We start from the raw sequence: 17,378 nt of genomic DNA on the forward strand, positions 1-17,378 counted from the left end.
GTTTAATAAGTGTAAGATTAGGGGTGTTTATTGTTAGGGTTGTTAGGTGTAGACATAAATGTATTTTCCCCATAGGAATCATGGGGCTGGCTTTAGGAGGCTAAATGCTGCTTTTTTGCAGGTGTTAGGGTTTTTTCAGCCGGCTCTCCCCCATTGATTCCTATGGGGAAATCGTGCACAAGCACGTTCAGCCAGCTCACAGCTAACTTAAGCAGCGCTGGTATTGAGGTGAGATGTGGAGCAATATTTTGCTCTACGATCACTTTTTTGCGGGTTATGCCGGGTTTCTAAAAACCCGTAATACCCAGCGGCTGCATGTAAGTGAACGGTGAGCATAAACTGCTCGTTAGCACCACATAGCCTCTAACGCAAAAACTCATAATCTAGTGTTTGAATTTCTCACTGAAATTATTTACATACCCGCTTGTATAATCAAGACACAAATGATTGTAAAAGCTTTTCTGGGATCCCCTTTGTTCAGAATAGCAGACTATGGCTTTGCCATTGCTTTTTGGTAAATAGGAATGCCGCTAATGCAGCTGCGAACCACACATCTATTTTTACCGGCAGTGAAGGGGTTAGTCAGGTAGCTTGTATGGTTAATTTTAGCTGCAGTGTAGAGAGTTACCCTCCCACCTGACACCACCGACCTCCTGAACCCTCTCATATAGCTCCCTCACTGGGTCACCAACATCTTAGGTACTGGGCAGAACAGTCTGCAAGTATGCGTGTTTTTTGTTAAATTAATTAGTCAATGGTGGTTCGCACTCTCAGACACATAAAGCAGGTATATTTCTGCCAGGGGTGGCACTTAAAGGTACAATACAAACAATCCAAAATGAAAGGCACTCACCGGGTCTTTAAATGAAGGAAAAATTCTTTAATAAGGTGGCGTTTCGGGGTTTCCCCCATCCTCAAACCACATATACATAACAAACATGGCTTACCTAACTTAAATAGACCAATATCCCCCACCGCGTGCACCACCAGGGTTGTACTGAAAATCCCGGCAACCACAGTGGTAAACTCCACGTCATTGGTTGCCATGGTAACCGGGACGCAACTGGGCAATCCGCTGTGCAGAAAAATATTCAGTAACAAACATTAAAAAACAATGGTTTAGGCAGTAAATCCTGGTATGACCAATACTGGAAAGCAGGATCGCAAAGATGCAGGGCAGATGATATCAATATACATGTCTATATGCAAACAAATGAGAACAAGGGGCACGGTCTAATACAGCCAATCATAGCTTGTAGGAATATAAACATATCAGATATTATTGTTAAACAATCGCCTCCTAAGGTATATCATAATTGTTGCAAAAGGACAGATAAAGATACAAACTAGTACCTAATCCATCCGTCTATATAGCAACAAATACCTACATCACAGAATCCTGAGCAATGGCCAGCAGATCCATGAATACTATCCAAGGCATATACGGTACATTTTCATGATATGATCATTTTCGTGATACGAGTAAACATAAAGGAGCTTACAAGGCAACATAGAGATATATATATTTATCTAACTGAGTTTTAACTTTAACAGGAGAGGATTCTATCCTAAACATTAAATAATATAGGGCACAACCTATATGAGCAGATATGCAAAGCACAGATCATGGTCTCTCATCAAGAGAATCAAGGTCCTCTCATGAAAAACTCTCATAAAAACAGTGCCAGTCGAGGTGGAAATTTAGTCCCTTGTGGTGCCATGGTGCCCAATTCATATATCCATCTTGCCTCAAGCTGAAGTAACATCTTGGCACAATCACCTCCCCTGGATGGTGGCAGTATGTGGTCAATGATCATATATTTTAAGTCAGCGACCTTATGTTTTGCTTGTGCAAAATCCCTGGCCACAGGCTGATCGGAAAGTCCCCCTTTTCCAAGGAGGTTCTAATGGTGGAACTATTGTTCGCCATTCTGGTCCGTAGATCGTCCACAGTTTTCCCAAAATAAAACAGCCCACATACACAATGCAGAAGATAAACTATATAATTGGGTAGTGCATGTCACTCTGTGTTTAATGTGAACCTTCTGTTGGAGTAGGGATGTCTAAAGGTATTCCCAGTCAAAAGACCTCCACAGGTTGTGCAGTTTAAGCAACGAAAACACCCCGTTTAGCTCTTAGCCAAGTATCCTTGGTGTAGTATTTTCTGGGATCTGTTTGTATAATTGGTGCCTTAGAGACCTAGCCCTCCGATATCCAATTCTTGGAGGAAATGTTCCATGTAAAGGAAAGTCTTTGTCAGTAGGTTATCAGAGACCAGTTATGTTTCAAGCTGTCTACTATGATATGTTTGCCAATATCAAAGGTAGTGGTGAAGGTCAATCTGCTGTCATGTCCTTTCTCATTTTTCGATAGTAATAGGCTCTGTTGATTAGATTAAGTATAATCATCTTTATTTCTTTCAAGTGCCTATGGTTGTATCCCCTTGACAGAATTTCTGTTCCATCACATCAAGTTGTTGTTCATTTAAGAAATTGGTCAGAGTTGTTTATCTAACAGTGTGTTTAAATTGCGAAATTGGTAGAGCTCTTTTTAGTGCTGGAGGATGACAACTTTGTGCATCAAGGAGGGGAATTTTTGTCTGTCTCCTTGGTGAACAGGGTTGTCTGTAGGCATCCATTCTTCTTAAAGATCCTCAATTGAGGAAATCAACTGTATGTGCTGCATTAAGACTCTCAAGCCAGAGTTTTAGATATTCCTCAGTTCCCTGAGCAGAGCAGGAACAGGTCGCAATATACCTCTTGAATAGTGTTATTCGTTCATTGCAAATAGAAGATGCCCACTGTCTCAAATTCAGCCATGAATAGAGTGGCATAGGTGGGTGCCACGTTTGAGCCCATGGCCCGTTCCGGCTATTTGCAGAAAATATCTCTTTCGAATTGAAAGTAATTAATTTCCGGGCAGACTGAAAGTATTTCTTTTATAACCTCCATAGGTGGTCCGATGTACGGATATTGTGCAAGTTATCTGCTGATGAACTCTATTCCTTCAGCATGGGGTATAACCATGTAGAGGGCTGGTTACATCCAATTGTAACCAGCATGGCATCATCTTTAATACCAGATGTCTGGTTCAAGATGTTAATCATGAGATCCTTAAGCCAACAGGTAATGTATCCATATTCCCTCACCAGAAGTTGTAATAGCGAGGTCTAGGGAAGGTAGCAATAGGCTAGAGGATAGACCCAACAGCGGACACTATGGGTCTTCCCAGGGACGCTTGAAGGGTCTTGTGAATTTTTGACAGTATATATATTGACCGGTTTCCTTTGGAAATTCCCACAGTCATATATCTTTTAGTATCTTTATCAAGGCATTCCATTTCATACATATGTTGCAACATGGTGTCTACTTTCTTCTTAAAGGAACATGTGGGAGCACCCTGAGTCTTCTGTATGTGTCCTGGTCATTTAACTGTCGCAACACATTTCCGTGCGGTACTCTGTGTAATCCTGGACAACTAATTGCTCCTCCTTTATCTGCCTCCCTTAGTATAATCAAAGTGTTTCTTTCCTGGGAGGTTTTTTAAGGCAGTCCGTTCCCTTTGTTCATATTGTGGTCTAAATTGACCTCTTTATTCGTGAAGTTTGGGTCGAGTCTTGTAAGGACCAGCCGTGAGAATGTTGTTGATGGTGTGGGTTTATAGCTGATGGGGTTCAAAGGTGCTTTTTTTCTTTAGTATCCTTTTAGGTCTTTCTTCATAATTTTGGAAGTATTACCTTTAATCTCAGTGTTCCTGGTGAATTTCTGGACATCAATGAAGAGAGTCAAATTCATTACATTTGGTTGTAGGTATGAAGGGATTGTCCCTTTATTGAGGACACTTATTTCATCTATAGAAAGCAAACGTTGACTGAGGTTCACCACTAAGTTCTCATCATTCGTCCCCTCCCTTCGGGGAGCTGGGGGGGTCTGTTTAAACCCCCCCCCCTCCTGGTAGTGGTTCACCTTCCAGTCCCCGTTTTTTGACCTGTTGTCATGCCCCTTGTGTTTTCGCACTTGAAATGTTGAGGTGGACATAGTTGGGGGCATCTGAATCAGGACTATTCCCCGAACTGTCCACCGTCCCCATGGGTCTCATCTATTATATCGCTATCTCCATGGTCTGTTGTTGTGGTATTGGATCCTTTCTGTGGGTCCTCAGTTGCCAACAAATTATACTCTTGCTCTTATAGTCATTTGTCACATCAAAGATCTTACAAGTTTGATTTTTGCACTAGGTTGTTTGTCAGAGGAAGGGACTGTTTGTGTCCCGAAACATCACATTAAAGAATATTTTTTTGTCACAGTTGGCTGAAGTCCCAGTGGAGTGCTTATTTCAACGCAATATATCTATCTATCTATCTATCTATCTATAGATATATATATATAAGTTTCGGGGGATCCAAGCACTCACTATATACATGAATTGCCTGGGTGCTCTCTATGGTAGATAGTTAGAAACTTTAAGAGAAAGAAGAGGCACTCACAGGACTTAATAATTATTAATTTTATTGTATTTCATCAATAAAGGGTTCAGTCAGACTTTTTCTTAATCTGTGTGTGTGATATGACCGCTGAACATATCACACACACGGATTAAGAAAAAAGTTTTGATAAAGGTCCCTGTGAGGGACCAAAACGTTGACTGAACCTTTATTGATGAAATACAAATAAAATTAATAATTATTAAGTCCTGAGAGTGCCTCTTCTTTCTTTGAAGTTTATATATATATATATAAATATATATATATACACAGCACACACAATTGTTATTTACCCTCCCCCTCTGACTAAGTTGCGGCTATCTTTAGTAACTGGGCAGCTGTCTGCTAGTACCTTTAAACACAGTTTTTAAAAATGTATGTTTATTATTTTTACATTTTCTGTTGTGTAGTGGTCCCCCCCTGCCGACGATCATAGCTTGGACCCCCCACCCCGTTTTTTTTCTGTATACATTTTATATACAATGTTTAGGTTATGCATGATGACACAAATTGCAATATATGGTCTTTTTTTATTGTGCCCCATTTTTGTGTAATTTAGCCCTGAACCTTGAGCAAATTCTAATCTTATAACTTAAAATACACCTGCTGACTTCTTAAGGCTAACCCTGCTTATTGGCGTTAACAAATAACAATTACAGATGGTCTCCTCCAAGTAAGGCAAATGGTAGATGGGGTTTCAAAACTAATTGAAGTAAAAAAGGATGTTGTTTTTATTTTTTTAAATGTTAAGACTTGGCTGCTATGTTAGTTCTATAGTAACACAACATAAATGTCTTGTAATTACCAGGTGTTTACTGTCCCTTTAAGGGACATGTGGAATTCAGTATGCAGAAAAGCAGGCAAGCTCTGTCATGAGGGACAGTTTTCATAAGAGGCACTGTTTATGGCTCTCAAACTAAAATTAGTCTTCAGGATGTATTTTACAGGTGTTTTGGGTGCAACATGTTGTGGATATGTTTACATTTTCAATTTTCTGTTAGGAATGTTTTAAATCCAAAAATGTCTGGCTTTTGTATATAGATTATTCATAATTAAATATTAAATATATATATATATATATATATAATATAAATATATATATATATATATATATAAATATATATATATTATATATATTAACAAAAGAAAACAATAGGAAATATTATCATATTGGTCAAAAAAAGTAATTACTTTGTTTAAAGGGACAGGCAAGTTCAAAATTAAACTGTCATAATTCAGATAGGGCATGCAATTTAAACAACTTTCCAATTTACTTTTATCATCAAATTTGCTTTGTTCTCTTGGTATTATTTTTTTGAAAGCCAAATCTAGGTAGGCCTCAAACAGATTTCTAAACCGTTATCTCAGTGTAGTTTGATAGCTTTTCATACTTAGATAGTGCTAGTTAATGTGTGTCATACAGATAACATTGTGCTCACTACCGTGGATTTATTTATGAGTCAGCGCTGATTGGCTAAAATGCAAGTCTGCCAAAAGAACTTAGGCTTAGATACAAGGTAAATCACAGAGGTAAAAAGTGTATAATATAACTGTTAGTTATGTAAAACTGGGGAATGGATATAGAAGGGATTATCTTTTTAAACAATACAAAGTTTTGGGTGTAGACTGACTCTTAAATATGCTGTGCCATTCAAATATTTCTATAGAGCAAATGCTATTTTTGAATATAGAATGTAAATATAGCATTCAAATGTTCCAATGTAGTAAGAATTGTTTTTAATGTTTTTACCCCAAAATCAAGTTGCTTTTTATGCGTACTTAGTACTGAGAGATTTGAGGTAGTAAAGATCAATCTCTAATTTATAATTGTCCTTTAAACTGTGATTTAAAGCAACTCTGGTGCTCTATTAAGGTTTTGACGATGGTCTCAAAGTTACAAAAATGATAAAGGACCCTACCTACCAGCTTTTTTTTTAAATAATATTATGTGAGTTGATCTTTATAATTTATTCCATAATTTTTTTTTCATAATGTGCCTAATAGTCACAAATGCAAAAAATGCAGTCTGTTTTATAATGTCCAAACTGATTATTTTTTAGTTTGTTGGAAAATATCAGATTATAGCCCCACTGTAAGCAAGAAAGAACTATCAATATAAATGAACCAAAAAGCATTTATAATTAAAAAAAAGTGTAAAATAATGCTGCTTTTACATTTTTTGGGGTGTATTTGTGTCTTCTTAAATTACAAAGTCTAATGAAAAAAACAAACTAGAAGGCAAACAAGTGAAATAAATATATAAATTCATAGAACACACAAAAACAAACTTTATCAGAGGGGTAATAAATAGCAAGAGTAAAGAAGTTAAATGCTATTATACAAATTGATAATAAAATACTGTAGCTAATAAGTTCTACTACTTGTTAAGTCAGTTATATTACAGCTGAAAATAGTTCCTGCATACAAGACAACACTGGTAATGCTTGCTCAAAGAATTAAAAAGCAATAGGCAACTGAAATGTAGAATGTGGAGAAGATAATATCAGACTTGTTTAAATGTTGTAGGGAACACAGTTGCTATGGGAGATTTCCAGGCCTTATTTGTTTTGGTGTGAATCTCCCAGTGACATTCAGAGAACCCAATATCTTCTGGAGATTACAGGACATTAGAAGCAACATTATTTTCATGCCAAACTTACAGGTGATTGACAAGCTGGAGACTCAGAGAAAAGTGGTTTTGCTATATTATAAGTACATAGAATTGATTATTAGTTTGCAGACATCAAGGCATGCCCGGAAATAAGTTAAAAGCAGAACAGACATCTTAAGTTAACACTTGTAAACAATGGAGTTGTGCCTTGCCTACAGTTACTAAGAAACAAAAGTGTACAGAGAAAGTTCTGGAAAACAGCAGTGGTTGTAGTTTTTGTCTGTAAAGTAAAAGAAGACCTTTTCTGAAAAATGTCAAATATTTTATCAGCTATCGGTGGGACACTAGATCACATTTGGCATTATAAGTATCATTTCAGGAGTTTTTGCGTTTTTCCCAGTTTTTAACTACAATCCTTTGTTATTATTGGATGGAGTGTTCGAATAGCCTGTCCTATCTGGAATGGGGCTTCTGGTAAGAATACTAAAAAAAATACTTTGAGGAAAAATTGTCTAATATAAACATTTATATTAATGCAAATAATCTCCGAGGTTAATGTTGACTAGATGTGCAATGGCGAATTTAGGTTTGTGCTGCCCTAGGCACTCAAAATTCTTTTTAGCCATAATATTTTTTGGTCAGGTAGTAATGTGATTTTTTAATGGCAATGTCCAAAATAAATATACACACATAGTCACAGACAAATACAGACAAATATAGACGTGCACACACACGCACACACACAGTCACCAGCACACCACATACAGAGTTATACAATTAAACACAGACACAAACACATATATCTATTGCGGCAATATATATATATAATATATATATATTATATATATATATAAATATATATATATATTAGCAAACAGACACAGATTTCTTGAAACAATACTTCCCCAAACACAAGACTAAATGCTGAAAGCAACAGAACTGAAGGGCAATAGCTAGGCTGAATAAAAGGTTCAGGAGCTACCTCTAAACCGTAAGCTCCATGGACAGTCTGTTATTATACCCCCCTGATTGTAAGCTCTATGGGCACAATCTCCCATTCTATACCTTTATAATACTTCTAAAATAATTGTAAGCTTCTTAGCTAATATAGCCACAAAAAAGTGCTGCCCACTTCCAATCTGCCGCCCTAGGGCAAGTGCCTTGTTTGCCTAGGCCAAAATACGCCCCTAGTGTGAAATGTATCTATTCACCCTTTTTACCCTTTCTTTTTGGAGCTTACTATTACTACTCCATTTTAGAGAGCCCCTGAGGTTCTTCATAAGTACTTGCGTCTTACTTAAATGTGCAAGTTATTAGATGAACAGAACATTGTAGAATAAAACGTATTATTTGATCAAAATTATTTTTATGCATTATATATTATAAAATCCTTAATAATTATATTTAGGTATATGAGTTAAGCATACAATTTCTATTTATGTAGTAGGGAATATTTTGAAATATGGTATGTAGGAAACTTAAAACCTAAATCAAACCTTGACTCCATTTTCTGTGTTACTCTGGGCAATTTGGTCTACTACCACCTGACTGTCCTGGGTTCTTCTCCAGAAAGGGATTGTTGATTTGAGGCCATACATAATGCAAGCATTTCTTTAGACTCTGCTCCTCTTACCTATTGCTTCTCTGTCCTAGGTTGGCTTTTACCAACACTTCCACTGGCCTAGCCTCACTATGATGTTAAACCAGTTTCACTTGACTGCTTTACCAATAGAGAAAGATTTAAGCCACTTATAAATAGGGTAAAGTATTGTACACATTTCCGCTGTGCATGGGACCCACTTAGTAGTTTAATTTTTAAAGTAGACAAAAGTTGGAGTAGAAGAGGCTTCAATAAAGATTGAAGACTATTTGGGGGAAAAGCTGAGGAAGATTGGTTCAAATTATGATTGTGGATTATTGTGTTCATTAGAAAACAGTGGTCATTGTAGGCCACAAGATGAGTTTAGAGTACAGTCGGTAGGATGTCCCTTAGCTAATGGCTCTAAGCATTGTTTTTTACAATGAGTGGTCATGTGAGTGGTAGTATTTGCATTGAGAGAAGCAGTAGGAGGATTTCATGGGTGGGAGATTTTGTGTTTTTGCCAGTGTATATGTTGGAGGATCCTGTTTACGGAGGATTATTTGGGGGTATCTTATGTGGAAATGGTCTCTAGGCTTAGGGAGGTCTGGATGGGGGACAATTATGGAAGAGGTTTTGTAGTTGGCATGGTGTTTTATGCAATAAGTAGAATTCAAGGGTACTACTGGGTGATGGGTTCTGCTGGATGGCTTACATTGAGTGGGTGCGGCAGCCAATGATGCTGTGGCTTGGTAGGTGGGTTTTGCAGAGGCATAACAGTGACACAGGTTATTTGCAGTAGGAAGTTAATGGGGTGGTTGACAGCACGGGGAGGGGGGAGGGGGTAAATGCCTGTTGTAGATACCCACATGGAAATGTCAAGTCCCCCAATAGTATACCCATGGAAGAGATCATCAGGATTAGTTTATTTCAGAACTGTGTTGTTCCTATTCAAATAGAGGCTTTTGTTGTCATTAGCACTCTAAAATCCAGATTTATAAAATAAAACAAAAAACAAAACAAACTTAAGGTTGAATTAGAGCCAATAAAATGCAATTTGTCTCTTGAGGAATCTAAGTCACTGTGCATCTTATTTCCTAATGGTTATCTACAAATCTATATATTTAAATACATAGTTAGTGACAGAACTTCAGGCAGTGCCTTCGGTGTAGTGAGGCACATCTGCCACCAGCCCTACTTCAACAACTTTTTTATTTCTCTTCAATAAGGGGAACCAATCAATGGGTTGGTATACTCTTATTCCTTCTTCTGCTCTTGTGTGCAATGCCTTTCTCTCCTCTCCCTTTCCCTGCGAGTGTACTCCCGTTTGCCATGCAGTTAGAGTAACATCACATGGGAAAGGTAAAGAGCTACATGTCTAACTTCAGGTCTGATGTGGGTATATAGCTGGGCATAAGGTTTCTGCTTGGCACACATCTAATCTGACATCTCATTTTGGTAATATTGGGCATGAGTTGTTTTAAGAGTGTCAAGCATCTGATCTGAGATCTAATTTCAGCATAAGCCTGGCATAAAGTGGAATGCGTACATTGTGGATCTGATCTATTTTACTTGGGCATACAACTTGCAACTGATCTGAGGTTTTAATTGGGAATAAGCCTTACAAAAAGGGAGCTGCTTGTTCGACATATAACTGGTATGACATATAAATAGTATGGACATATAACTATTATGACATATAACTGGTATGACATATAACAATATGACATATAACTGGTATGACATAACTAGTATGACATAACTGGTGTATGACATATGACTAGTATGACATATAACTGGTATGACATAACTGGTATGACATATAACTGGTATGACATATAACTGGTATGATATATAACAGTATGACATATAACTAGTATGACCATATAACTGGTATGACATATAACTGGTATGACATATAACTGGTGTATGACATATGACTAGTATGACATATAACTGGTATGACATAACTGGTATGACATATAACTGGTATGACATATAACTAGTATAACATATAACTAGTATGACACATAACTGGTATGACATATAACTGGTATGACATATAACTGGTATGACATATAACTAGTATGACATATAACTAGTATGACATATAACTGGTATGACATATAACTGGTATGACATATAACTGGTATGGACATATAATAGTATGACATATAACTAGTATGACATATAACTGGTTGTATGACATATAACTGGTATGACATATAACTGGTATGACATATAACCGGTATGACATATAACCGGTATGACATATATCTAGTATGACATATAACTGGTATGACATATAACTGGTATGACATATAACTGGTATGACATATAACTAGTATGACATATAACTGGTGTATGACATATAACTAGATTGATATATAACTAGTATGACATATAACTAGTATGACATATAACTGGTATGACATATAACTGGTATGACATATAAATAGTATGACATATAACTAGTATGACATATAACTGGTGTATGACATATAACTGGTATGACATATAACTGGTATGACATATAACTGGTATGACATATAACCGGTATGACATATAACTGGTATGACATATAACTGGTATGACATATAACTGTGTATGACATATAACTAGTATGACATATATGTCATACTAGTTATATATCATACCAGTTATATGTCATACTAGTTATATGTCATACACCAGTTATAACTGGGTATGATATATAACTAGTATGACATATAACTGGTGTAATGACATATAACTAGTATGACATATAACTGGTATAGACACAATTCAAAAGGAAGAACCCGGCATCCAAAGTAGATAGATAAAAGTTCCAAAATTTATTTAGGAGTTTAAAAGGATAAACACAGCATATGGTCAAAGCAACATGGTAGCAGCACAAACAGGCATACGCGTTTCGGACGTATCCGTAGTCACAGCCTGAAGTGCTAGCCCGCACATTTGTTTAAAAGGCTTTAAACAATAGTGATTGGTTATACAAAAAACACACACCCAATGTATATCGACCAATAACAGCGTACCAAATTTAACACACCCTCCATTACCAGCTTAGTGTTCTAAACTTAACATGCTTAAATTCAATCTGACAATATAAATCAACGATATAGAAGATGCTTGAGTTTAATGTGAATGAAAGGTTACAAAGAATCCAAGAAATTTTGTATATTCACTACTTGAAAAGCACGTGAATATTATTATATGTTAACCTGAGAAGAATATTATTAATAAATTAATCTGAATATAGATATAACTGAATTAATCCAATATAGTTTAATTTAACTTAACTAGGGATAGATTTGTAAAGACCTTGTGTTAAAAAGCATAAATGTTCAATAAAGGGTAAACCTAATATAAGTACATAGGTAAAATACACCTATCTGATTGGAAATGTGGGATTATTCAAAACCCACTAAAGGTTACCCATTATATGATCATGTCCCATTACAGAAATGCATTACCCTATGCTTATTACTTAATAGTGCATAGTTGACAGAAAAAACTGAAACATTGCATTTAAGGTGTAACAACATTAGTTAGTCATTAGCATCATGAAATATTGCATTTAATATGTAACAACATTATTTAGGCATTAGCATCATGGAGCATAATACACAAAGTAGAAAAATAGCTAGATTTTAATACAGAAACCTAACAAATAAAGATAGAGAACGTGACAAACTGCCTGGTAAGATTTCTCAAATAAACTCATTCCCAGTGATTGATTATATCAAATCTGGAATTTAACCCCTTCGGCAAGCGTGTATCTAGGGTAAAGATCCAGTACACTTCTCTGTGTGCCAATACTAGATCTATATACCCCCCCCCCCTCCCCTAGGTGGTCTGGTTACTTTCTCAATTGCACACCAGGAGAAATAATTGTAAGCCATTATTGTGAAAAGAGCCAAAGTGTTGTACAATGGGCGTGGTGGCTTTATAATTTTAAATGAAGACAGATGTTCTCGAATTTAGACCTAGGCCAAGTACTCTGTATTGTGTATCACTTAGACTATGTGAGGATAGATTGACCACATTTTCAACTATTTGTACTTTGTTTGTGGTCTCGGTTTCTCTAGTTTGGTACCGATCTTGTACCAATTCTTCACAAGTTCCATAAAGAATCTTTAGATCTGGAAAAAAGACTAAAGAACAGGAAGTATCATAAAGCAGTTATCTCAAGAGCAAAAAATGCAGTGAAATCAATTGATAGAAAAGATCTTTCGAGTTTGTCGTCCTCTCAGAAGGATACGTTTAATGGTGTGACTTTTGTTACAAACCACAGTGTACAGTATCCACATATTGTAAGATTGTACGTAAACACTTTCTAATCCTTTCAGCGGATGACAAAACTGGTAGATACTGTAAAAAAATGGTTTTAGATGCTCTTACAGAAAGAGTCCCACACTGGGTAACATACTAGCACCAACCTTATTGAAACCTAAGATGAAACCAAGGGAGCCTGGCTCAGACATACCGGCATGTATAAATGCGGCCGGAAGAAAATGCAAACCTTGTGATTTTGCAAGGATAACTAAGACATTTTCCAGTCTGATAACGAATAAAACATATAATATTGATAGTTGTAGTAATTGTACAACCGAATATGCGGTCTATCTGATAGAGTGCATCCCAATGTAAAATACAGTATGTATGGGCTCACATCTAGTAGACCTTAACACAAGAATTGAGAACATCTGGTCTTCATTTAAAATTAATAAAGCCACCACGCCCATTGTACAACACTTTGGCTCTTTTCACAATAATGGTTTACAATATTTCTCCTGGTGTGCAATTGAGAAAGTAACCAGACCCCTAGGGGGAGGGATAATAGATCTAGTATTGGCACACAGAGAAGCGTACTGGATCTTTACCCTAGATACACGCTTGCCGAAGGGGTTTAAATTCCAGATTTGATATAAACAATCACTGGGAAGTAGTTTATTTGAGAAATCTTACCAGGCAGTTTGTCACGTTCTCCATCTTTATTTGTTAGGTTTCTGTATTAAAATCTAGCATATTTTTCTACTTTGTGTATTATGCTCCATGATGCTATGCCATTTCCTGCAATGGGACATGATCATATAATGGTAACCTTTAGTGGGTTTTGAATAATCCCACATTTCCAATCAGATAGGTGTATTTTAACTATGTACTTAATTAGGTTTACCCTTTATTGAACATTTAGGCTTTTAACACAAGGTCTTTACAATCTATCCTAGTTAAGTTAAATTAAACTATATTGGATTAATTCCTTTATATCTATATTCAGATTAATTTATTAATAATATTCTTCTCAGGTTAACATATAATAATATTCACGTGCTTTTCAAGTAGTTGAATATACAAAATTTCTCTTGGTTCTTTGTAACCTTTCATTCACGTTAAACTCAAGCATCTTCTATATCGTTGATTTATATGTCAGATTGAATTTAAGCATGTTTAAGTTTAGAACACTAAGCTGGTAATGGAGGGTGTGTTAAATTTGGTACGCTGTTATTGGTCGATATACATTGGGGTGTGTGTTTTTGTATAACCAATCACTATTGTTTTAAAGCCTTTTAAACAAATGTGCGGGCTAGCACTTCAGGCTGTGACTACGTATACGTCCGAAACGCGTATGCCTGTTTGTGCTGCGCCCATGTTGCTTTGACCATATGCTGTGTTTATCCTTTTTTTTATCTATCTACTTTGGATGCCGGCTCTTCCTTTTGAATTGTGTCTACTCCAGTTTTCACTGTGACATCCAATCTGTGCTTTCATCTTGGAGCGGTTCCTTTTGTGCACTAATATTCCGGAGCAGAGCTACCTTCCATTGACAAGAGGCGTGATGACGTCAACACTCTACCCGCGTACAAGCATCTTGGCGAGACTCTGTGAGCCGTACTAGTGGATGCGGGATGACCTGAAATCTCCTTCGCATAACGGCACAGAGGTGAGGATTTACCCGGGGGTGATCCTGGATTACAAGTAAGGAGTTCACTGCTGATGCTTGGTGGGCGATATCTGCACACACCTGGTTGTTCGTGCAGCGGTGTCGGTGAGTGTTCGCTACAATACACGCCTGCCTCTCTACTTGTCTCTACTTGTGTTTACACACACATTTTGACTCTTGCTATTAATCCGGACATACTGCTGGATCCTACTTTATTACACACCAGCTACTTAAAGCTTTGGGCTAAGTGTTTGGGTTTTTTTCGTGTTGTTTATTATATAACTGGTATGACATATAACTGGTATGACATATAACCGGTATGACATATAACTGGTGTATGACATATGACTAGTATGACATATAACTGGTATGACATATAACTAGTATGACATATAACTGGTACGACATATAACTGGTACGACATATAACTAGTATGACATATAACTGGTATGCCATATAACTGGTATGAAATATAACTGGTATAAAGGGTTGTTCATGTCACCACACCACTGCTCTGATATCTAATTTAGGTGCAGTATGTGTATATTCACCCAGTGGGCAACATTACAGTATTCCAAAGAGCAAAGCATAAAGAAAGATTCCCAAAAGTAAATCACGTCTATTTATTTTGCTTTTGTCCTTTAGAATGGCTTTTCTCTTGAAAAAGCTTTTGTTCTTATTAGGTTACCTTGCAAGGGCTAGGGATACAAATGTATCTTAACTATCTGGTATTCATTTGTTCCACTATGACATGTGTTTTTCTTTTTTAATATACAGTACTTTGTATTCGTATTGAATTTAAGTAGATTGGACACTGAGAGCCAAAATACAAATGGTTCCCTAATTTTTTTGTATCGCTCGCACGCACACACTGCTCAAAGTAAGCTTTAATGTGGGCAGGTTAGCATGTATTACAAGTTGAAAGAAAAATGTGTGCGAGCGAAACCCGATGCACGCTGACTTTAGGACATCGGATATCTGGACCGCATTAACTTCTTCCCATAGATTTCAATGGAATACACTGAAAAAAAAAAAGCTAACACTTATTGCTTCTGAGCTAACCCGACACCGCATTAGACCTACAGCACTAAACCTGAAGGTAGTTATAAATACTTTACATTCCAATGTTCTTTATATAAAAGAAAGTGTTCTTTAATAGCTTGCTGTAATTTAAACACTGCTCCACTTGTAATATGGAGTTGAGTGCAAAAAATACCTCGATCTCGTGATTGCGTTTGTGCTTTTTGCACAAACAATTGCGCTCCATCAGTAATCTAGCCTTAAAAGGGTTTCTCTGCAGTATTTCCTGTGTTTATTCTTTAGAACTAATTTATGTACTAAAGAGATTTAATGATTATTAAAGGGATATGCAAATCAAAATTAAACTTTTATGAATCAGATAAATCAAGTAATTTTAAGATACATTTAAATTCTCTTCTATTATAAAATTGACTTTTAATTAAATTAACTCTCTATTTCCTTATTTTTTAAGCATATGTACATATCCTCAACAGCAGCAATGCACTACTTGAAAGCTAGCTGGTGATTGATGTCTACACACATTTGTCTGTCATTGGCTCACCAGGTGCTGCTGGTCCGGAGCTGATTTTAACTTTGTGTTTAATCCTTTTGCAGTGGTTAAATGCATAGTTAGAGCATTTTATTACAGCACAATTGCTTGTATATAACACGTTTGCACTTTTATATTCCTTTAAACCTTCTTGAACAGTTACCATGCCTTTATTGTTTTAACATTATAGTTTAATGACATATAATGCTGGAAAAGCAACAAAAACAACAGATATAATATATATATATATTTTTTTTTTCAAATAAATGATCTAATAACAAGCAAAATAAATTTGAATGGAAGATATACTATGTTAAGTTATGCATTTTAACTGCAATGTAATCTAGCAGTGTTGGGTTAGTTTTTATCATAATAACACTGAGGTACCATTTATCAAACCTGGAATGAAATGTATTGGTAACATTTTTTGAGCTTAAAGCGACAGGCAAGTAAAAAATAAACTTTCATGATTCAGATAGGGCATGTCATTTGAAACAATTTTTAAATTTAATTTTAACATGAAATTTGCATTGTTCTCTTGGTATTCTTTGTTGAAAGCTAAACCTAGGTAAGGTCAAACTGTTTTTGAAACCGTTGAAGGACGCCTCTTATACATCTGCATTTTGACAGTTTTTCACAGTTAGACAGTGCTAGTTCTTGTGTGTCATATTGATAACAGTGATGAACACTCTTGTTGAGTTATTTATGAGTCAGCATCGATTGGCTAAAATGCAAGTCTGTCAAAAGACCTGATATAAGGGGGCAGTCTGCAGAGGCTTAGATACAAGGTATTAAAAAAGGTAAGTAAAGTGTATTAATGTAATAGTTTTGGTAGACTGTCCCTTTAAATATTTAATATTTTGATAGCTTTAGATAGTATACTTCTTAAAATATGTAAACAAAATAACTAAGTAATATGTTGTATGAACCTTTAACATATACAAAACAATCTTTTTTATTCAGCATAAAAATTGAAACTAAGATGTTTAATCTGAAGGCTCAGCATTCCTTCAGATCTGGAAGTTAAAGCCCACACAAATTCTTAGTAAACTGGTCATCAGGATGAGCATGGGATAGTTACTAGACGGATACTTTCTGGCTATTCATGGCTATTGTATGATCTTTTTTTAAACCATGGCATATTCAGTGGATATTTAAAGGGGCACTAAACCCATTTTTTTTTCTTTAATG

At 36.1% G+C, this 17,378-nt stretch overlaps 1 protein-coding gene across 1 annotated transcript in view; it reads left to right on the forward strand.

Moving 5' to 3' along the window:
* Positions 1-3,011: 3,011 nt before the first annotated feature.
* Positions 3,012-17,378, forward strand: part of TMEM212 (transmembrane protein 212) — a 102,239-nt gene continuing 87,872 nt past the window's right edge. The window contains 3 exon segments of the mRNA XM_053711821.1: positions 3,012-3,125; positions 7,443-7,514; positions 7,517-7,568. Coding sequence (XP_053567796.1) covers positions 3,012-3,125; positions 7,443-7,514; positions 7,517-7,568 — 238 coding nt within the window.

Source organism: Bombina bombina, chromosome 4 (assembly GCF_027579735.1).
Source record: "Bombina bombina isolate aBomBom1 chromosome 4, aBomBom1.pri, whole genome shotgun sequence".
In the NCBI taxonomy this organism is placed as follows: Eukaryota; Metazoa; Chordata; class Amphibia; order Anura; family Bombinatoridae; genus Bombina; species Bombina bombina.